General features: G+C 32.9%; 1 protein-coding gene across 2 annotated transcripts in view; it reads left to right on the top strand.

The window, feature by feature from the left end:
- Nucleotides 1-25,047, top strand: part of LOC124372737 (ubiquitin carboxyl-terminal hydrolase 34) — a 145,936-nt gene that overhangs the window by 98,898 nt on the left and 21,991 nt on the right. For both annotated transcript variants that reach the window (XM_046831156.1, XM_046831150.1), the window contains exons 45-51: nucleotides 1,142-1,395; nucleotides 2,230-2,420; nucleotides 10,990-11,167; nucleotides 12,104-12,223; nucleotides 15,077-15,193; nucleotides 18,216-18,450; nucleotides 20,523-20,755. In XM_046831156.1, coding sequence (XP_046687112.1) covers nucleotides 1,142-1,395; nucleotides 2,230-2,420; nucleotides 10,990-11,167; nucleotides 12,104-12,223; nucleotides 15,077-15,193; nucleotides 18,216-18,450; nucleotides 20,523-20,755 — 1,328 coding nt within the window. The remainder of the gene's footprint in view (nucleotides 1-1,141; nucleotides 1,396-2,229; nucleotides 2,421-10,989; nucleotides 11,168-12,103; nucleotides 12,224-15,076; nucleotides 15,194-18,215; nucleotides 18,451-20,522; nucleotides 20,756-25,047) is intronic.

The following is a 25,047-nucleotide window of genomic DNA, read 5'->3' as shown; positions in this document are numbered from 1 at the left end:
GGGCTGTCCAAAAATTAACAGACATTTTGAAATTTTAACAATTTTCAGAAGTTAGAGAAAAAAACCTTCATTATATACATTTGAAAGCAACATTCTTTGGCTATTCTTCAATGTAATCTCCATTCAAATTGAAGCACTTATCATAGTATGCCATAAGTTTTTCGATTCCAACTTTAAAGAAATCTGTCACCTGAGATCCTAACCACTAATTAACACTGGCGTGAAGTTCAACGTCACTGTTGAAGTCCTGCATACGAGCCGTGTCTTCATTGCTGAAAAAAGAAGTGATAGTTACTTGGTGCTAGATTTGGTCTGTATGGAGGATGATTGGAACATCTGCCATTCTAAAATCATCCAAGAGCTGTTGAGTGGCTATGTGTTGCCATGAAGAAACAAAATATTTGAGCTCAGTTTTCCCCGATATTTGTTTTGTATTGCCTGTGTAGTTTCTACAGCGTTTCTTAGCTGTGGACCAGCCTCTCCAGTCAAAGTAGGCAGGCAAGGGGTGGCATACCCTTGTTGAGAGTTTAGGGGACAAACCCCACCAATTCAACAGTCATCTCATGCTGTAGAGTAGACCTATTGAATTGCCCTTGAACCCCAGAATCTCAACATTTGCGGTTAGTGATGTGCCGCTACAGGGCATTCATAATGTTGCCCATATTTAAGTGACACATCGGTTTTTGCTGTGTCCAGTGGTAGGTTCAACTGGAAGGTATAAACCAGCCAGAAGTGATCCCTGCTGGGTTTTCCCACTACCTTACTGCATTTATTGTTAAGTCTTAAATTATTTGGTATTGAAATCTGAATCTAAATTGGTTTTTATTGGCCCCCTATTATTAATAATCTCACTACACAAACATTTGAATGACGAAATTCTAAATGATGAAAAATGATAAAACATAGTTCTTTATTCCAAGCAGTGAATATCATTACTGTTGTAAAGGTGTTTTGTAGATCAGATCAACAAGCACATATACATCGTATTATCACTACTCCCCTTCACCTCTCTGTCCAGCACTCTTATCGCAAATCACGTACACACCACATAGACCAACAACCCAACCCCATCCCTACTCATATTTATATTGTTATATAGTCAGTTGCAACTGAACACTGATTTGTCCTGATGATGTGACAGCGGCAGCATATCTGCTAGTGGCACTGGTGCCCAGTACACAGTTCCGCCAGTGTTACCGCACAGCTCGCCCACACAAAGAGGTAATTCTCACTCCTGAGGCCCAAGCTGTACTACACCAGGTCTACACAGTGCTGCTGCGGCTACTCAAAGTCGCCAGACAGTACACCGAGATAACTCAACACGGCTCCAGCAAGCTCTCTGCCTACTTCGCACTGCTCAACTACTTCGCCATCTCCCGCACTGAGAAACTCATGGTGAGCAGAAAAAGGAAGGCAACACATGGAAAACGCTTAATTTTGCATGTTGTTAGTTGATAATTTTAATAATAATAATAAAAAATTGAAATGAATATAACTACCAACCAATAGCTCGTTGACTATATTCCATTATATTCTCTTGTTAATATCATCAGATAATATATTACATTTGTATAACCTCCACTTTTCTAGTTTGCTGACTCCTTAGGTCATTGATAATAAAAATAATCAGCTGATAAAATTGTCATTTTATCCGTAACTTATGGTAATAATAATAATAAATCTTTATTGTCACAAACGTTTCATAATAATATAGCACATCTATAAAACAGATGACACTTTCAGGTATAACCTACACTACTTTTGTTTGACTAAATCCAAACAACCAAACACACAATACAATAAAACATGCAAAACAGAAATAAAACACACAATAAAACAGGGTATTAACTTATCATAGGAAAGCAATATGCCAAATTGTATGGTATGCTTGTTGTGTTGTGATGAAGAAGAGGCTTATGCCAACAATATGGTACTAGTGTTGTTATGAAGATGATTATGTAGACAAATCATCAAACTTTTAAAAGTAATTGATAACTCTGGATACAACGACTATCATAAAAATGTGTAGACAAACAATTATTATGACCTTGATCTGGGATGTCATTATAGTATGTTATGTTTCTGTTTTCCACATTAACTAAAATGTTTGAAAAGATGTAACTTGAAAATTCTTTTAAACTTTGCCCTATTCATTTTCGTGTTAAGTGAGAAAATTCCTCCTTTGCTGAGTGATTCGTTATGAGAATGATGAACTCCTTCCTCTTACAGTTTGGCCCCTACCTGCTAGATCTGTGGCAGTTGTTCCACCCTAAGCTGTCAGAGCCTGGTATCCCAGTCCACCACAACAAGCAGGCTCTCCTCATGTTCTGGTACCACGTCTGTACTGATTGCCCGGAGAATGTGCAGCTTGTACTGCAGAACGCACACATCATCAAGAACATCGCCTTCAACTATATATTGTAAGTACTGTCTGCAATCAAAGCAATGTATTTTTTACAATCATTAATTTAATATCTTTCCCTTTCCAAAAATCAAAGACTATTAAACTGAAGTTACTCATCAAAACAAAACTGTTTGTAGAAAAGACTTGATAGTCAGATTGACCACTTTACCAGAGTCAATTGTTTATTGGTTTTTTAATAGTAAAATTTATTGTTTTAACCAACTGCTTTTCAGCATTAATTAACCCATTATAAGATAGATTAAAATACCGGTGTATAAATACGTGGTATGGTTGAAACTTATTATCACTTAGGCTTACGGTCTTATACTGGCAATTTGCAGGGCCCCGATTAACCAGTAGGCTAAGTAGGCTGCAGCCTAGGGCGCGAGACCGTGACGATTTTAGGGGGGCGCTTCGGATTTCAAGATGAAGTGCTTTTTATATGTAGTAAATAAAATGGTATGGTCTAAAACTTCACTATACATTTTTGTACATTATTTACACATCCACCTAGAACCTTAGATTTACTCCATTTACTTAAAAATAACTATTAAGTAGAAAAAGAAATTAATTAATAGCGATTAGTGACAACGCATAGTAATTATCGTAACGGTAGGGAAACTAAAAGGGGAAATTTTGCTTCGCGCGAGGGGCGCCGCCAGCCGCCGCACTGACGCTCTCTGACAGATAGAGACAGAGTGACGAGCTCCTCCCGTTTGTGTTCAATGGGTGATCGTGACAGGCGGAGAGAAAAAGTGGGGATGGAGGGGCCCCTCCTGCCAACTAGAGATAGCCCGCGTATTAGAATAGTGGAATAAGCAGTCCGCGCGTTCTCGTCTCTGTACTCCTCTGAATTTAATAGAGCCTGGTGTGTAATATGTATATGTATGTATATGTATAAATGTAATAATATATATTACATTTTCAAAGCTGGATGCTGCAGGATGCAGCGCAATTAAATTTATTTCATTGAACCGTGATTTTACAACGTAATTAATGGCAGGCAATTACTCTTGTCTACATACAAATAAACAATACAACGGAGTATCGAAATACCAAAAAAGACGTAAGGAAGTCTAATGTAACAAAGTAACTTCGTTACATTCAGTGGCGTAGCTATAAAACATTCGAGGGTGGATTAAACATCCAGGAGGATTAAAAAGAGCCCTACTTAGCATAGTAGTTAAAGAATTTATCTTCAGGGTCTCCAAACACAAAATCAACAATTATGTTGAGTTTTTTTAATTGCATCTTTCGTATTAAAATGTAAACCAATAAAATTGTTTCGTAACATTATATTTGGTTCATTGCATTTTCCAACTGCCTTAATCAAATAAATATAATTTGTAGGTTACATTACTATCAGTTAGAAATTATTCGATAATTTCCATGTACTATAGATCAGATCAGCATTATAATTCGCGTACGCCAGACGACACAAAATGACACTTATCAGGCTTGGTCGAAGTTGCATGCACAATTTCAAGTCTATAGCTTATTTCTCATTCTCTATATATCCAACAAACAGACAGAGAAAATATATTGCTATTGCTATAAGTTAAAACTTGATCGTAATAATTTGAGGTTATTAAAATATGAATACTTAACAAAGTGTTTCAAATACTAAAGTTCTCAAAAGAAAATACGATAAGATATCAAAGGACATGCCACAGAAAGGAGATATGAGTCAACCAATACTGCAACCCCTGCACCTGGCGTAGAAACGCTGGCTTGACTTATCACTAGTTTATCATATATATATATATATATATATATATATATATATTATATATATATATATATATTTAAACTAAATAATTTGAAGTGTTTCTCATTAAATGTAATGTTAATCTACGGCCAATAACTTCCAAAGGTAAGTTGGAGAAATTGATTTTGTAATGGGTACTGTAAAGATGAAATTGCTTTCAGATTAAAACGTATAAATACCAGAGTTTTAAATAACCACAGAGTAACCACTAGAGTTACAATAACAGGAACCACATTTTCATTTAGCTGGTTTATTTTGTAGTTTAGGCATATAGCTGGATGGACATATAGGCTTAAAATGGCTATAGCCAATTTCAGCAAATTTCAGGGAGCGAAAACATTTTACAGAGAAATGTATATCATGTTTGTGGAAATAGTTGATTTTAGTAAATTATGGAATGATATTAATAATCTATAGACAAATTTTGAATCTAACAAAAATTACTAACAAAAATTATCTTAAATTTAGTCCAAATAGAGGGGTGTTGGGGCTTGTAACACCCACAGTGGTAAAAACATTCGGGGCAAATTTCAACTTGAATGTATTTATTAATTATGTCACGTGCTATGTTAGGTATTTAAGTCAGGTAGTTGTCATTGATTTTGTCATATTTCTATAATTATGTTTTTGGTTAAGTAATTATTAATTTATTTACTACAAATTAAGGACTCCACATTATAATATGTTGCTTTTGTCCTATTAATTTGAATATATTCCAATATCACAAAAAGATAACTGGATATGGTTATAATTTATAATTTATGGCATTTATATGTATACTGAATTAGCTTTAGACTATTGAAAATTATATAATGTGTTTTTTATTCAAATTTGTTTTATTAAAGCTTAGTTTAAATGGGTAGATTTATCGTATTTGAATTTAATTTGTTAATTTCATTTGCTTGAGTGTTGTTTTCTTTTGTTTTTCTAAGAAAGTTGGAGCCTCTACCACAGGCAGTTCCTTGCCTTTTGAGGTCCTATTTTGTTTTCTTGAATTTTGTTTATTGATGTACCCTAGCTGTATTAAAATAAAAAAAGACATGTTCATATTTCTTTAATAAAAAGTAACATTGTTTTAATTTTTATTCTCATGTCAATTGTGTCTACAACTAAGGAGCAATGTTTGTGTTTGTGCTTAAGGTATAAATGATGTTTATATAATTTTACTATTGTACATATTTTTCAAGAAAATAAATAATTTTTCTATTCTATTCTAGATTATGACATTTTTATTCGTTGTGCACCATCTCACATTTTGTAAAGTATCTTTGGAGTTATAAAGAAAGTTCAATATTAATATAATTAATTCGATATAATTTCTATGTTTTGCAGATATGTTCGGATATAAAACGACTCATTAATTCGTAAGATAATAGAAATCAGAACCGTTCCGAACTGAGGTCGCTATCAGCCGCATGTACAGGGTTTGTCAGGAATGTTCGGGATTTATCGGTACTGCTCGGCTCTGCCCCCACTCTTTCTCTCCGCCTGTCACGATCACCCCATTGAACACAAACGGGAGGAGCTCGTGACAGAGTGTAGCTGCAGCTGCAGTCAGTCGTCTCCTCGTCTGCACTGTTTGTTTTAGGCCTATGGCCTATGAATTATTTGGACTTTCGTTGTGATTAATTGGTGTCATTGCTCGTTATTATAAACACTGACATTTATTCGTAAGTCGAGTAGAGTGTTTGATACTGAAATATTAGAAGAAGCAGCGGTTTGCTTGTTTTACATATGTAGGCTACATTATGAGTAAAAAACCAAGTGGTTCCGAATACCGTAAACGGGCCCGGGAGCGTAACGAACGGGAAAGTGCTCTTCTAAATAAAATTCATAGACTAGACGATTTTTTCAATAAACCCGAAACTCCCAGTTGTTCTGCTTGAGACATTGCCGGTCGTCACGGGAACTGAACGAAACGTTGTGAGTGAGGACAGCGGTGTTATAGTGAAGTGGAAGTGATTCAGCAGCCTGCCAGTGCCACTGCTACCGATGTCTCAGACACCACAACGGAAATTGCACCTGTACACGTCCCTTCACCACCATCAACCGAGCAAATAGCAGATTTGGGACATCAGTTGCAAGATTGTGTACCAGCAAATAAAGAGGTAACCGATTCAAAAAATCTTGATGATCCCGCTTTATGGCTGGTAAATGAGGCATTGCGTGAATACTTTGCAGTGCACAGCATCAATCAAAATGACAGTGGGGATTTTTCCCCAATCAAAGCGGCAGTATTCTGACCAAAACCGTTATTTGAACAAAGCTTGTTTTTTCAAAAAACTTGTAAATGGAGAGATTGTAAAAAGAACTCATTTAGTTTATTCCAAATCAACTGGCTATGTATACTGTGCTCCTTGTAAGCTCTATGGGGGGACGACTGCCTTAGCTACATGCGGCTTTAATGATTGGAAAAAAATTCACACACAAAATTCAAGAACATGATAATAGTCTAGAGCACAGAGAATGTGTGAACAAATATTTGACCCGGATGAATGCACCTCAGAGAATTGATGCAAAACTACTTGAAGCAGCATCAAGTAGAAGTTGAAGTATTGGAGAGATGTATTGTCAAGAGTTGTTGAAGTAGTTTAAGTATTTAACTTCTCGAGGGCTTCCGTTTTTATGGTGAAAATGAAATTTTGGGGTCAACCAGTAATGGTAATTTCCTTGGCTGTATCGAGCTTTTGTGCAAGTTTGAATCCTTTCATAGCTGACCATGTTGCTCGTTTAGGAAATAAAGGTAAAGGAGTGCCCTCATACTTATCTTCCACGATCGTTAACGAGTTTATTACTCTGTTTAGCTGACAATGTTAAATCCAAAATCACGTCAGATATCAAGAATTCTAAGTATTTTTCGATTATTGTCGACTCTACTCCAGATGTTTCCAATGTGGATCAATTGACTTTTGTCATTCGTTTTGTAGCACCTGACGGGTCACCTAATGAGCGGTTTCATAACGTTCATCCCCAAATTGTGGCCATAAAGGGGGAAGATATGGAGAAGGCTGTGATAAATACTCTTGAAAGTTTGAACTTAAATATCAGTGACTGTAGAGGTCAGAGTTACGAACAATGCAAGTAACATGTCTGGGTGTTACAAGGGGCTTCTCAAAATCGAATCAAAGAGCAAAATCCTCTTGCTCACTACGTTCCTTGCGCAGCTCATTCGTTACAGCTAGTAGGTTTCGACCGCTTGCAGAAAGTAGTAGTAGTTCTGTTGAATATTTTGCCCTGGCACAGCAAATGTACAACTTTTTCCATTCATCTACACACAGATGGGAAATTCTCTTGTCGCAATATGACAAAGAATGTTTGACAGTCAAGACCCTTTCGAAAACTCGCTGGAGTGCAAGAGCAGATGCCAGTAAAGCCATGCACAAGTCATATAAACAAATAATCGCAGCGTTACAAGACATCACTTCAAAACGAAGAAAATAAAAAAGACGTACGACTTGAAGCCAAACAACTGATAGAGAAGCTCCAGTCTTTGGAAATGACCATGATGATTTGTTTTTGGAATAAAGTACTCATGAAGTTTCATGAAATCAGTGTACGACTTCAATCTGAAGATGGAGACTTAGATCAGACAGCACTTTCGTACGAGCTCCTAGAGTCTTTTCTAAGTTCATTAAGAAATGAGGAACAATTTTCTAACTTTGAAAGTGAGGCAAAGCTTATGTGCAATTCTCAAGAGTACAAACAAGACAATACAAGGAAAAAGAAACCAAAAATCCCTTTTGGAGAAAGCAAAGAGGGGCACACTGAGAGTTTGATGGGCGCGGAAATCATTCCTGATAAATTGTTACTACAAAGCAATTGATACACTCCTAGGGCAACTAACAAGGAGAAAATCAATTTATGTCACACTACGAGACTCCTTCAACTTTTTATGGAATTTGAATAAAATTGAGAGTTCAATCTTGAAGGAAAAGGCAACAAAGCTAATGAATGAATATTCAACAGACCTAGATGATTCATTTCCAGATGAGTGTTTGTATCTTCAAAAATTTTTAAAAGATGATAATACATTCTATGAAGAGGAAAATGTACTGTCAGACAGAATGGAGGAAAAGAAGAAAGTCAAACCGACCGGGACTAAAGCCTACAGGCTATTGAAACATGTAAAAACCCTAAAACTTGAATCTCTTTTTCCGAACGTGGAAGTGGCATTGCGGATCTTCTTGAGCATGGCGGTGTCTAATTGCAGCGGAGAAAGATCCTTTTCTGCTCTGCTCTTACTCGAGTCAAGAATTATTTGAGGTCGACTCTACGGCAAGAAAAACTCCAGGCACTCGCTCTCTTATTTATAGAAAGTGACTATGTACAGCTCGTTCCGTTTGATGACCTTGATCGATGCGTTTGCCTCATCAAAAGCACGGAAGAAAGACTTTGTTTAATCAGGGAATATATCGTCATGAGAAAATAAAAAGTTCTTTTGTTAACAGTAGGCCTAATAATTTTATAGTTCTAGCTCATTGTTTGTTATTGTGATTAAATGTTTCAAGGTCACCAAGTTGTATACCAAAGTCTAATGTCATTTCTATGTAACATAATGTACTTTGAATAAACCAGAGAAAGTTGATGACCAATTTGACCATGTTCATTGATTTATTATAAATCCTTTTTCAGTGATTTACAGTTAAAACGCTAATTAAACAGGCTATACGTAGCTACTAAGCTTTCTTATTAAAATGGACAACAATAAAATCTCCATTATTATGGCAGCATTTATACTGAAGTAAGAGATAAAATTCACATAATTTTTAACAGCCTTAAAATTACAGTATGCATTTTAATTTTATTTTGAAAAAAATAAGCCTACAGATTTTTTGAAAGTAACATTACAAAGTGCTGAACTTTGAATTTTGTGACTATTTAATGATAGTAATCTACAAAAAAATGTATAAGAATTAAAAACTCATGTAAGGTTTGGCTGTAGCTAGGACACATTTTTGTATGTCCTACAAAACCAGTGGTAAATAAGAACCCTTGATTCTCTTTAAAGAATGTTACCTACAAGTCTACAACAATAGACCATATTCCATTTTAAAGATACAAATAAATGCTCAGCAGTAAGCATCCTTTCCCTTTGCAAGTTTGCACTTTCTATAATTTTGCTGTTTTTGTTCGTTGTTTGTGTGTGTTTTTAGGAAATGACAGCAAACAGCATAGTTCTTTTAACCGTTGAATTTGAACATATTACATAGCAGTTTATACATACATGTATCATTAGACCTTTGAACAATAATTAAAGTTTATAGTTAGTTGCTGAATGTTGTTCTTTTCCTAAAGTTTAATTATACTCTAAAATGGTCTCTCTCTGTAATGGTCTTTAAATTTAAAGTAAGTTGAAATTTTATTACAAAAATATAATATGGCCGCTATACAGCAGAACACTTTTTTATTATTGAAAATTGACAGAGGGAAGCCGGCCGGAAACCGTTGGGGGGGGGGGGGGGGCGCGAAGTACAAGATAGCCTACGGGCGCCAAAAACCTTAATCGGGCCCTGGCAATTTGAATTGATTATTTAGGATTTGTTAAGGACCTCAACATTGCATTAGGTGCACTAAATATAAATGTTTTAATTATAGATGTTTGTTGGACATGTTTCCGTTAGACATTATTATATTAAAAATTGTTAGACATTATTATAATCACAATGTACAAAATATATATTTAATAGAGTAATTTGAAAATAGAATTTCCTTTTAACCCCTTTTCTGTTTCACAATGATTTATCGTTGTTCGCGTTTTTGCAGAAAGTGATTTTACAGAGATATATTGTTGTGCAATAAATTTCCATTAATGTAATTTTTGTGACAGATGAGCCTACTTATATACCAATTTGGAGAACATTAAGTCGTGCACACACAAAATGTTGTGTTTTTTACATTTTATACTTAACTACAGTTTTATATAACTGATATGTGATTGACAACAAATTCTCTCAAATTCACGCAAGTTACTATTTATTTTTTGGGGTATTACTTGGGCATATTTTACCAGATTAATTAATATTTTTAGGATCTGTTCATAATTATAAGTACTTTTACGATTCTCTGTTATCAATATAACAATAGATAAAATATATTATGTATCTCTATTAATTAAAAATAAATAATACAGATATTTTTTACACCTATATTTGTTATGATGTCTGCAGTACTTTTAAGTATACAAGTACATTTTTCTTAAATACAAGTTTATGAACTAAAGGCAAAACAAATTTCAAGCTAATATCATGATTGTTTTAAGTTACAAATGTTTAAGCAAAACCCTGCATAAAGTTAATTTTGAACTGGACAGTTTTGGTTATTAGCCAGATAATTAGTAAAACCATGTAAAATAATCATTTTATCCATAAAAATGAAGAAAGAAGGTTTTAAAAATAATAATAAGCAATTGAAATCTAAATCCTTTTTACTTACACTCTCTACTTAACCACTTAATGTATTTAGAACTCATTATAACAGTAGCTTTACTATTTATTGTGATATTCGCTTTAAATTAACTTTTTTTAAAGTTTAAACACATTTCATATTTTTGGTCTAGTTGCACTAAAAAGGGCTAGACTAACTGTTTGTTCATAAAGAAGTTTATTAGAATCTGGCATGTGGTTCACAAACAGTCGTGATAAGTTAAAGGAATATTTGGCACAGTTAAATGGAAATGTGGTTACCTGAAAACCTGACCATGAGGATCACAGGGTGGTTCTGTTAACCGAGCTATTTGATATGTGATTCACAAACAGTCTTTATAAGTTAAGGGAATAATTGACATTGTAAAGTATGATAGAAATGTGTTGCCTAATAGAGCTGACCATGAGGATCAGGAAGTGGTTCTGTTTAACCGAACCATGCTACCGGCATACTACGGCCTCCTGCGGCTCTGCTGCCAACTGTCAAGACCTTTTACCCGACAACTAGCCACACATCAGAATCTCACCTGGGCGTTCAAGAACATTACGCCGCATCCCACGCAGTATGCCATGGTATGAGAAAAGCTAATATTTTTTTATTATTGTATAGACTACTAAAAACTAGAAAGAGATTAATATGTTGAACTGGATAGTTGATTTTTCCTTTCACTGTCTCTGATGGGTTGCAATAGTGTTATTCAGTGTGCTCTTTTTGTGCAGTGATACAGGAAGTACTTGTTCCAATTACACTGGATCCTTAGGTATATACTTGAGTTTGTTTTTATACTCAGCTTGTTCAGTTGTTAACCACGACTTTGATGAAGTCATTGCCAAATATTTACTTTTTTTTAGTTTAAACCTGAGGTACCTAATGATTCTTTAATACCTGATGAAGAAGATAGATCCCAATCCTCAAAATATACTGTTCTATTGTTCTAAAGTCAATGTTGGAAAATGTCTGAAAACCTATTATCTCATCAATCTGTATAGAAAGATACTGGCATTTTAAATTTTACTGACTCTTTTATCTAATGACTTAGTGATATTATGAATCGCTCATTATGGATTATCTTCAGATCATAAAATAATTTGTTCAACCAAACCAGTTGTATTTATAAATTAATTTTTCTATGCACAGTTTTTTATAATCTTTTGAACTTGACAACTGTACAATTTCTAAACAAATTATTATGAAACTGTGTATAATGAATAGACTTAAATATGTCTTAGAAAAATCTGAAGATATGTAATCCAGATTAGGGTGTATGGTAATAGAAGGTCAATTTTCAGTTCTAAAAGTTGCTAAGAAAAAAATCACACTTTTTAAAATTAGAATCCTTATAAATACAAAAATATTTTATTCAGAACATTTTTACCACATGTAATTTCAAATGTACATCAGCCAACCAATGAATGATTATGTTTTGGATATTATTATCAGTGATAAGCATTTTTAAGGAGTCTTGATAACCAACAATCCTGTGCTAAAACATAAATAATTGTTTCTAGGCTGTGGACGAGTTATTCAAACTGATGTCTTTATTTGCTGCAAAATATCCTGACAGTACGGAACATGAAATCATTGAAATTAATGCTTTCCGCAAGCAAGCACTACAGCTTTATCTTCAGGTAATGTTGCAAAACCTATCATTTAGTTATATGATTTTTGATGATTCCACGATATTCTTGGAATAACCAAGTAACTGAGTATAACATCCCGTTTTTATTAGTATATTTTACTGTTTTTGTACAGTAAATACCACTGCATTAACCCGCAACCTGCGTTTATTGAATATTGTTGTTTGCCTTAAAAATTTCAAAAACTACAAATGATTAGGTAGATGTAGACTACTTTTTAAAATTATTAATAATATTCTTGATATTAATGCAAAAAATGCTAACTACTTTTTAAAAACTAGTTTTTAAAATTATTAATAATATTCTTTATATTAATGCAAAAAATGTTTGTTATGAAGACAAAAGTTTCTAGTGTAATTTTCTTGAGGCTATGTTAAAAAATATTAATAACTTTGATTATTTATATAAAAACTAAAGATGTTTACTGCTGTGAACCGAAGGTTTTTTTCCTTTTTGGCTGCCATGCTATATTTGTATTTTATGTTTAAAGTCTGTCAGGCAGTTTAAGTTACCTGTATCTGAAGACTGCCAAGCCAAAACTACCATATGCCTACCTGTACTGCCAGGCTTAAAATGAGCATTTCGCATAGGTAAACCAAAAACGATAATAACTTTCTTTTTTAACTAGCTAGGATCATGATTTTTGTTTTGTTTTGAACGTAATGAAATTTACTATAACTTATATAACTTTTAAAACCACTTCAAATTAATTAAACTATTTAAATAAATTAATTAATAAATTAAAAAATTAATTTAAAAAATGTTCAAAAAAGTTTTTTTTTTTGTATTGCAAAACACCTTATAAATACTATAATGGGAGAAAATAAATGTTTACAATGTCATTGAGAGTCAATGTTCAAAAAATTACAAAAAAAATTGGAAAATAAAGTTATAATGATTATAACACTGAATCACCGCGGCAACGCAAATTTTTTCATATTTTCATAATTTTATCAATGTGGTTCCAAATACTTGCTTGAATTGGTAAACATTACTAGTCTTACACTAAATTCTATTTTTGATGTTGTTATTGGAAGAAAATTAAACTAATAAATAGGTTTTATAGTTACAAAGAGCCTTTAAAGTTAGAAAATAAATTATAATATTATACTTACAAATGAAGTTGGATACAGAAGATTGAAGAGAAACAATGGCAATAAAAATTGGGTACTTTGGGATTATACCGACGGCATCAGTATGAAGAACACAAAAATATAAATTTATAGAAACAAACCTGATAGAACGAAAAAAAACAACTCTTTAATTACAAAATTACAAACTTACAACGATTATCAATGGGGTCAGATTCCGTTATATGCCCCCAACGCTTAAACCTTTTTCAATTAACTTAGAACGTTGTAAAACGATGTTGTTGAGTAACAGAACTAACATTCCATCAATCAACAAGCATTTCCAGGTATTGTGATCGGTATTTTTGTCGCTGTTATCTTATCTTTCTTGAGAATCCCGATTACGGCAGGCCGCGCGGCGGGACTCTGCAATCACGTTATCTAGTAGACCGCTCGACTTTGACCTCTGTCTGAGGTTGGGGAGGGGTTTGCGATAAGACAATTCCTTTTTTATATTGAAGAAATATTGTTCTACGCTAATCTAGTAATCAGTAGAAGCAAAATGTCAAATAACGATTCATGTCTGGGTGTACCAACAGCCACACAATTACGTCGTTCTTCTACATGGCGTACTATATAAAGTAAGATTTTCGTAATAACTGATATTTTATGAAATAAAAACACTCTTTAGCTATTATTTTTATGTTATAAGAATTACATTGGTGGTTAAATAGCTGCGCTATAAGCAAAAAGGAAGAGGCCGATAAAATCGGCCGCTGGCAGTTTTCAAATAGTTTTACTCGGCCGAAAATATCGGCCGCTGGCAGCCAAAGGGTTAAAAAAAAAATATATATATATAGAAAGCAATATTTTATAAATATGGATGGCTTTGTCATACTTTTAAAGATATAATAGGAACATTTTATAAAAATAAAATAGGTAACACTTTAGTTTAATATCAGTTTTTTAATCAAATTGGATAAATAACTTCAAAATCATATTTTTACTTTTACTTTAAGTAGTTACTTCCTAAAATATACTAGTAAATAGATTGAATTAAAAAATAGAACTGCTTTATAAATAAATAAGTTGTAAAAGTCATTCGCTGTAGATTGCTTTGGCACGTTAATAAAAACACATGAGGCATACAATTAGCAACACTGGTAACGTGCCAAAAGAAAGGCTTCCCACCACTACCTACAGGTTGCCAGCCGTAAAGAAAAACATTTTCCTGACATCACAAAGAACTCCAATTTAAATTTGCAAAAACTGTTCCCAAATATTCCTACAGTTAATTTAATATTGAATTAAATGTTTAAAAAACTGTGGTTATTGGTCAGATGGAGACTGTGCAGAAACCCTTCAGTCCTGAGAAGAAAACAATTCACCTATAGGTTCTAAGGCCATAGTGTGGTGAGAGACAACGTGTACAAAAACACAGAAAAAAACAGAAAAAAACCTGGTCTCTATAGATACAATGGGCATAGTCGTGATAGTGTTGGAAGATTTGTACAGTACTTAATCTTGAAAATATAATGACTTCTACTTTTAACTGTCCCATTTTAAAATTTAATTCCATAACTGACACTTGTTTTCTCTGTATTAACACACATTATACATAATTTATTTCAGAAAACGTACTTATAGTTAAACCTTACCTTTATATAGTTTGACTAGAAAGCACTGTTGACATAATAAATCAATACAGCTAAATAACAATTCATTCATGAAATCAACAGAAAAATAGGTGGTTAATAGTATGATTGGTGTCCAGTTCCTAGATGGGCGATCGTCTTGGGCCACTCTAATCTCAGCCTTTCGGATATTGGTGGAGAACGATGAGGACCGCCACTTTGTGCTGTATAATGGTGGATTGCAGATGTGTTTCGAGGTAACTACTAACTGATATTGGCTTGTCTGTTCCTTTATTGTAGTGGTGTTTGTAAACTGTAGCAAAAAAACACCTGAAACATGTTGATTTTGTTCTATTTAATTTTTAAATGGGAGTTAAATCTCTAGCTTGATTAGTTTTGATTACATGTTTCCAGTTTATTCCTTAAGTTTCAGACTTTATTCGTGTATTGTATCATAGTACAAATAAATAAATATTCAATTAACCCTTTTAGTGCCAGAGATAAAATCAAATCCATGTTGAAAGGTGCAGAGTTATTTTTTGTGTGACTATGCGAAAAGTGCCAGAGAGTTTTGGACAGAAACACAAGGTTTTAGAAAACAATTTACATAAAATTTATTTTTGATTATAAAAGCTCCTTTTTAATTCTTTTGAAGGGTAAATAAATTGCCCATCCAAAAATATATTACAATAAGATGTTTATATAATTAAAAAAAACAGCTTTAGACAGTGACTTTTCTAGGGAAACAAAATAAAAATCCAATCTTAAGGTAAAATAACTAATATAAGAAAAAATTATTTTTACATTTTAATACTTTTATGATAAAGAGCATTTAACAATACCCTAAAATCATGTGTAATAACAATATTGTACAATAAACACAATTATAAAATATATTCAAGTGCTAGAGGTTTGTTTTCCTAAAAAGTACAGAGTTTTCGGAAATATTCAGTTAAAGTTTATTTTTCACTATAAAAAGCTCTTTTTTAATTCTTTTCAAAATTTCAATACTTTAATAATGAATATCATTTAAACCAATGCAAAATCATTTGTAATACAACATTAATTACTAAAACGAAACTCAAAACATAAACATAACCTTATTCAGACAATTTTCAAACAAACTCTACAACACTGTTTGGACGCTTGGACGTATAACCGGCACAAACATCTTCTAAAAGTTTTCTTAAAAGTATATAAAATTATCTATGATAAATACAGATTTGAATAAATATGTTCATTACAGTAAATACTTAAATCTCCCTAACTTCTGTAAAACGGCATGATGCAAGCATAAGAATAATAAATATACAAATTATAGTGGTCTCTGATTTAAGCACCAGAAAATAACTAAACTATAACAATAAATTATATAATAACATTAAAATAAACTATTAACTAATTATTAACAAGTTGCATAAATACAGCATAATGTAAAAAGCAAATGGCAAAATCCCAGTCCTAATCCCAGCAACTATTTTATATTCTGGGAAACATCTATCTCAAAACTATGCAACACATTATATAGTTACATACTTAAAGTTTTATATAACACATTTTCCTTTAACGACACAGTGTATCTAATACAATATCCATCATAATGGTCTCAGATAATTTTCCAATTGAATATAACGGTTTTATTATCTGTAAAGACGCATTGTAAATTTATGAAATCTATATATTTCTTTCTTTAAATGATTGGGAGCGAATTTTCGAATTTCATTTCATTTTATGAGGTGAGTTGTAGAGAATATATATACAGGATGTCCCAAAAATTAGTGTCAAGCAAAAGCCCAGAGGTAGAGTACCCCTGAAGGTAATAAAATAACCTAAAACATGTAATCTAATATTTTTTAGTTTTTTAATTATTATTAAATTTTGTGTTTTTTGCTAAACTCTTTACTGTTTTAAACGTTCTTGGCTATAGCCACGTAAGTAGTTAAGATAATATCTTGGATTTTTTTCTAAAACTACGTGACTAGTAAATGTATCTGATGGATATAAATTTGTCACTATACATTTATCCATGGTGTTTAAAAAGATTAATTGCATGTTAGAAAACATGAAATTTCCAACAATTTAAAAATCAGAAAGCAAATTTGTTTAATCTTATTATTTTTTCTCAGCCATAATAAGTGCATTGGCAAAGATTTGGGACACCTGTGTGTGTGTTTTTCATTATATTTCATGTTTTCTAAAACAATTGTAGTAAATATGCAAACAAACGTCATATCTATGTTTTGTTGTGTAATTGTGATTATTATCTAACAAGGAGACGGAACTGGAATTTCATCTTGTAAAAAGGATACACTAATTCACTGAGCAATAACTAAGGCTATCATTTGAGGGGCTGGAAAATTCAAGTCTATCTGTCTGTCCACACGAAATCTAGAAAATTAACTGACCTATTGACTTGAAAGTTTGTATAAAGCTTCATTTCTACATTAGCTAACACATACTTTACTTCCACAACACAGAACAGCCCTCTTTGATAAAAAACCATCATACATAGGCCGAAATTTTAAAAACCTCCTTCCAGACTTCCTCCGAAACCTGACAGGCAACAGACTGAAGAACTCGCTTTAGAGAATTTCTGCTTAAGAATCCTGTCTACACTGTAGAAGAGTTAGTGGAATCTGCAAATGCAAGAACTACCATGACCTTCAACATTTAAACACCAATTTTTAATTCACAACTATTATATTACAATTGTATTATAATAATGTTTTGTATTATAATCCGACAAATTACTGTTCTTAATGATCATGTAATAAAGATACTTTGACTTTGATATATCACAAGATATCTCGAGAAAGATTTCATCTGTATACTTTGAATTTGCATGAAACTTAATTTATACTAAAACACTTGTCTATTGTACTATGATGAATTGTTTATTGTTGAATGAGTTCTATGATGGTGCTTGTCTAACCATGAAATTTGGCTGAGCGTGGTTGAAGCCTATCACTCAGTTAGCTGACACAGAATCTCTTTTGTTTGCCTGGGGACATTGTTCACAGAATATCTAGAAAATTAAATGAGCTATATAGATTTTAAATTTTGCATGCAATCTTAGTGAGCCTGTTACGCAATATATTGTGTGACGTACTTTTACCATGTAAATATTAAAGGCTATAGACATTCACATGGTTCTATATTTAACCCATTAGCATGCTATGATGATAGTAAACCGCCTGTAATACCTGTACCACAGGTCATGCATGACGAGATAGCATTTGGTCAAGTGTTGTCCTAGCTAATCATTGATTGATGTTCCAGTCATTCCATACTCTTCATGTGATGTACCACGAGGCAACAGCATGCCATGTAGCCGGTGATCTGCTGGAGCTTCTCACTATCCTGGTGGATCTGGTGAAGTGCCTGCGGACCTGCCGGGACAGCAAGGATGTGCGTGGAGTGTTCCTGGGCTGCAAGGACTGGATGGACGTCCTGCGTAAACTGGTCACACTGCTTAACACATACAACCCCAATGATATGCGGACACTCTGTATAGGTAAGGTGTTGCTAAATATACATTCAGGCTGGTATATGTGTTCTAGATATTTTATTTTCCATACGAGTTAAAATTTTAAAAAATATATATTTTGCTGACCACCAATTAGGAGTGGACCAATAAACAAGTAAAATGATTATAGGCTTTCAAGGATATAGAGAGAGAATTTTCTTCTATCTGTTAATTTCCTAAAGGGAGTGGGATTACAACAGTTTATAAAATGCAGATTGTGCTTTTGGGAGTTTATAGTAATCTTTACTAAAAAATCCAATTCAAAAGTATTAGTAATTAAAGTTACAAAATATAATACTAATAAGAACACAGTTTACAACAATTTTGAATAAAGGGGAGTATTTGCCTTTATTAAATTTCATAACTAAATTCAGTATCGGGCCATTTAATTTTAAAATGGAAATATATTTAGACATATGAAGAGGTCAAGGAAAGAAAAATATAAATCCACTTTAAAAAATGTTCAAGAATAGCATTTTAATTATTCTAAACCAATGAATACAACAGTTTTTGATTCAAATAAAAAGTTAAAGCTGGTTTTACATGGTACAAGTTATTAACTGAATTCTATCCTGTGCAAAAAGTCCATTCAGTATTTTTTTATACTTTTTTGAATTATTGCAAGTACACAAGGAGAAATTCAGGGATATGTTCAGTGGACTTGTCCCTTTTATTTGTTTTATCCCCATTATTGTTTTAATAATTATTCCATGCAGTTTCATTGATACATTATTTAATTTAGTTACATTATAAAAATACAGTATAATAAAAAGTAGGTTTTTTGTCTTCCTCCCACTTTGTCTTTCAACTTCCTGAACATGTCCTATGCCTCTGAAGCTCAAATCTTTGATAAGTTCTGGAGCTCAGCATTCTCAGCTGTGCTTATCGGAAGTAGCCTTAACACATAGCACAGACATACATCTTTAGTTCTGTGAAACAGTTTAGCAGTCAAATGGACTTTTTATGGCTTTCTTGGTAGTAACTAGGTAAAATATCACATAATTTTTCATTAGCTGTTTGTTCATATTATATACTTTTTGAAGAAGAAAAATATAAATCTTAATATGTTTTTAACAACAATGTTTTCATTATAACCCATGTTATGTTGTATACAAAATGAATTAATGAAAATACCTTTTTTTAAAGAGGCTGGGTTAAGGCTATCAAGCCCTCTCTACTATTTAACCTCATATTGTATGCAATAAATTTATAATAGTTTCATACAATTGCGGCAAATTAATGCTGTAAATAGAAAATAACAAAATGCTTAACAATTATACAAAATTAAATGAAGTAAAAATCTATATATTGAAATGAATTCAAAACTGAAAATACAAAAGAAAAACTTTATATATATATATATATATATATATATATATATATATATATATAATGATAAATACAAGAAAAATTCAAAATAAAGAACAAGAAGAAGAAAAAACACATTCAATCACTAACACACTGATTGACCACAACAAGCAGCACCATCCGCCACCCCCACAGGTCCCCCAGCAGCAAGCGCCTAATCCCCCAGGGGTATATATTATATCACTGGAAAGAGCATATAAAACACTGCAAAATTAAACCGCTTCCAGTAGCTCTCTAGGTTAATTAGGAGAGCTCCTAGAGCAATTTCAAAAACGTCTGTTCTTGTATTTTTGTCAAATTTTTAGAAACTGTACATAGCCATATTTTGGAAACAGTTTGAGTATACCAAATCTTAGCAAAATCTAAAGAAGTGAAGTAAAATTTGTATTTTAAATGTGGTAAGGTCAAATATATGGAATTACTCTAGTGTCCAGTAATAATCTATCCAGATTTATCTCACTTTAAGTTAAGTCAGGTAAAGTAAGGATAAATCTGTCAAGATAAATTTTATTGTAATGTTTATCAGCAGAAATATGAAATAGATCAAGATAATTTTTAAAGACCCTGAAATATACCCTGTATAGCTATTATAAAGTAATTTAGCACAATAAATACTGACCATTTTCTTTGCACTAAAATTTACTTGACATATTCTATATGAGATAACAAATATTTATTTGCTGTTTTGCCAGATCTGTTGAAGGAGCTGTTACTGCTGGCACCAACAGATGTGCTGAGTGTGTTGGTACCAGTGCTGACTCACTGTCATGCAGCGTTCCAGGACAATAACAACGCAATGCCAATGGGGCCATACTTCCCACGGCAGGGCCATAAGCTGCCCCCACTAGGGCTTAAGGCTAATGCCCGTCCACTAAGGCCTATGGTTCAGATGGCAGTACCGCACAACCAAATTGATGTAGCCAAGGTAAGAGTTCGCCTCTAATTGGTACTAGTAGACTTTTGAGGTCCCAAATGAATAAGAAAAAGAATAAGAATTTTTTTCTGCCAGAAAATAATATTCCACACAAATACATTGGCACGTCAATACAATGTTACAACTTTTGTAATACAATGAGCATTCTAAAAGTCTTGTTTCATTCACACTGTTGAGATGTACTCTTCCACTGAATAGAATGATCTTCTACATAGAAAATAATTTAGTTTATCTTTAAATTCCATATCACTTAGCATCCTTATATCTAATGGTAACTTATTGTATATAAGGCAGTTACCAATTCAAGAATTGCTCAATAAGTCCAATGATTTGAATCTGATTCTAGCCACATTACCAATGAGGCATGACCAGCCTAATTTAGATTTGAAAATTTCTATAATTAATAGAGAAATTGAAAGTATTGCTGCTAAGAGAAATTGTCCTGTGCTACCACTCCACCATCTACCTCGCCATCTTTATACAAATCATGGATTACATATGAACAAGAGAGGTAAATCAAGAGTAGCTGAAATGATAGTAAAAATCATCAACAAAAATAATAATCTAAATAAAACTCACTCTACGCTGAACCCCTTGTCCATCTTTATTACCCATACTTACTTACTTACTTACTGCCGGGGCGTAACAAATCTCAGTCGATTCTTTGCCTCGTCTATGAGCCTCTTCCACGCCACCCTGTCTTCCGCCAGATCCACAGACCCTCCACACCGGGTCACATCTTCGACCACTTGATCGCACCATCTTATCTTTGGCCTACCCAAAGGGCCCCTTCCTGCCGGTAGTACCGCCTGGTAGACCTCTTTTAACCTTGTGCCCTCCTGTCTCCGATGTACATGTCCTAGCCAGCTAATTCTCTTTGCCTTCACCAACGCCACAATATCAGGATCTTGGTATACATTGCGTAATTCTCTATTTTTTCTTATTCGCCACACCCCTTCATCACATATTGGTCCAAATATTTTTCGGAGAACTTTATTCTCAAAAACAATCAACCGCCCCTCATTTTTCTTCGTTAATGTCCATGTTTCACTTCCATACATTAGGACTGGTTGAATGATTGTTTTATAAATTCTTATTTTGGAGCATTGTGTGACAACAATCTTGACGTAAAGAGTTTTGTACACGCCCCAAGACACCTATTTGCATTAGCTAATTTGCTTTATTACCCATAGAGGGCGAAATTTCTGTTGTGGAAGCCGACATGAGGGAAGTTTTCGAAGAAGTCAAGAATACTTCATCAATTGCATTAGCACATTCTGTGTCATCAGATTTTCATATGTCAGCCGGAGTGGCTGTGACTTTTACAGAGACTATCGTTCGTGAATCAACATCCCCCAGGTCCCAGGGTCAGAGTGTTTTGTGTAGCCCTGAAAGTCAGTCTAGTTTTAATGAGTGTGTAATTGAGGTAGAAGAGTGCAGTGCAAACAATACACACCAACTAAATAGTTTATATACAACTTCACCCTTAAACATAAGTAAGCAGGATATTTAGCACTATCAAAAGTAGTAAGCCTACAAAACAAAAAAATCAAAAGTCACCATTGGCCTATAAATCTGAGAACTTAACTTTAAATTTATTATTTTTAAATATTCAAGGCCTATTCAACAAAACATTAACCCTAGAAACTTTTTTAACATCTAATAATTTGGACGTAATTGGTTTATCTGAGCATTGGCTTAAAGAAGTAGAAATATTTTCTCAGCTTTGCCTGATGGTTATTTTTGTAAAAGTGCATATTGTAGAACTGAACATATTAGAGGGGGTTTTTTAGTACTTACACATAAGAGTTTGAATGTAAGAATATGTGATGTTGGTCAGTTTTGTTCTGAGTTGGATTTAGAGGCGGCAGCTGTTTTTGTGGATAATTTAAAATTGATTGTTTTAAACTATATATCACTCTCCATCAGGTAACCCAAATACTTTTCTTGACTCTTTTGACAAATTGTTGTGGTTTTTGACAAAATGGTCAAATTATACATCTGTGATTGGAGGGGACTTTAATTATAACTTTGATGTAACTAAAGGTAGTAGATTCTCAAACCAATTCCTTAATCTCTTGCGACAGTATAACTTTTATCATCTGAATACTAAACCTACTCGAAAAAATAACTGTCTTGACAATATTTTTGTAAATTGCCATAGAAATAATGTACTAAATTGTAGTATTTTTAATTTTCCATATTCGGACCATTGTGGTCTCACACTGAATTTGAATATCACTGATTTTACTTCACAAAACCACACAAACATATCCAATAGTATGCCGTTTCTTAAAGTTATTTTACCCAAACAAAACATCTCCAAGTTAACAGATAGATTGGCATGCTATGATTGGAATAATATTTTGAGCTCTGGTGTTGTCGGTGCTCGGAATGTCTGTTCTGTCATTCTTTATATATTGACAAACAATATTAACCATTTCTCTAAACCAGTAAGAGTTAATTCCAACAGTGGTAAAAAAAAGAATAATGCCTGGTTCAATAATGAGTTAGCTGCTATGAAAAGTAGATTAATTTTCTTAGACGTCTTAGTTAAGAATAATATGAGGAATTTCCATGAAATTGAACAAACATACAATTACTTGAAGAATCATTACAGAAAAAGTATTAAAGAGGCTAAAATCAAATTTAATACAAATATAATAGAAAATAGTAGTAACAAATGCAGAGCGGCATGGAATATCATTAAAAGTAATAATAATGTTAGTACCGTAAGTTTAAAAAATTCAGTAATATCCCCAGACACTTTTAATAATTACTTTTTGGATTCAGTGGAGACTATTAAGAACAAAATAGGCTCTGCCCCTTCTAACTCGAAGCAGCTGCTTGCATCTGTTGAGAAACCTGTTCCAAATGTACATTTTACCTGGAATATAATAACACCACTGGATGTAATTAATGCAACTAAGCGATTAAAAAACTCTAATTGTAATGATGATTTATCAAATGTCCAATAATCTTCTAAAACAAATCATTGATAACATATCTTTGCCACTATCCTGCTGCTTTAATCTTTGCCTGTTAGAAGGAATCTTTCCTGATGAATTCAAAATTGCAAGAATTAGTCCAATTTTTAAAAAGGGATCTAAAGACAAACCTGAAAGTTACAGACCCATTTCAGTTATTCCTGTAATATCAAAAATATTTGAGCTTTTGGTTTTTGATCAGCTAAGTGCCTATTTTGAGAAAAATAATCTTTTAAGTATTTCTCAATTTGGATTTAGAAAAGGTAAATCCACAGTAGATGCAATAGATAAGCTGGTGCACGAAGTGCTACTAGCATTTGAAAATAAGGTTTTTGCTCTCAGGCTACCTTTTGTGACCTGAGCAAAGCCTTTGATTTTGTATATCACTCGGAATTATTGTTAAAACTTAAATACGTACTATGGTGTTCAAAATATGCAACTTGAATTTTTTAAATCTTATCTTTTTGAGCGGAAGCAGAAGGTTCTAGTGAATAGTGATTGGTCACAGGTAGTTACAATTAAATATGGTGTCCCCCAGGGATCGGTTTTAGGTCCTCTTCTCTTTTTAATTAGTATAAATGACCTTCCTGCTTTTATTGACTGTAAATCAATATTGTATGCAGATGATACCACTTTCCTCAACATTAATTCAAACATTGATGAGCTTAATATCTTGGCACAAAGTGCTCTGGATAAGGCATCGCATTGGTTTAAAGCAAACTGTTTTCTTTTAAATGAAGATAAAACCCAAAACATAATTTTTACTTTAAGAGCTATTGGTATTGATAATAATTTAGATAAATATTCAAATCAAGTAACATTTCTAGGAGTTTGTTTTGATAAAAATTTAACATGGGGTTCTCATATTGATTACATTAGCTCAAAATTATCTAGGGTTATTTTTCTAATTAAAAAGCTTACTAATTGTATTGAAACAAATTATATTAGATCCACTTATTTTTCTTATTTCCAATCAATTTTTAGATATGGTTTAATATTTTATGGAAACTGCAGCAGGATAGATGAAATATTGATTTTACAAAAAAAAGCAATCAGGATCATATGTGGTGTTAGTTCTTTGGAACATTGTAAACCTTTATTTATAAACTTAAAAATTCAAACTATTTTCAACTTATACATATATGACTTGGTTTTGTATACTTTTCAATACCCTAACAATATTAAGTATGCTGATCATAGCTACAATACTAGGAGTAAGGCAAGTAGGCTTACTACAATCAATTTCTGCAGACTAAATAAAACCATTAATAGTCACCAGGTTGTTTCACTAAAAAT

This window comes from Homalodisca vitripennis, chromosome 1, assembly GCF_021130785.1.
Source record: "Homalodisca vitripennis isolate AUS2020 chromosome 1, UT_GWSS_2.1, whole genome shotgun sequence".
Classification (NCBI taxonomy): Eukaryota; Metazoa; Arthropoda; class Insecta; order Hemiptera; family Cicadellidae; genus Homalodisca; species Homalodisca vitripennis.
Note: the sequence above shows the minus strand (reverse complement) of the source record. Positions and strands in the feature narration are given on the sequence as shown.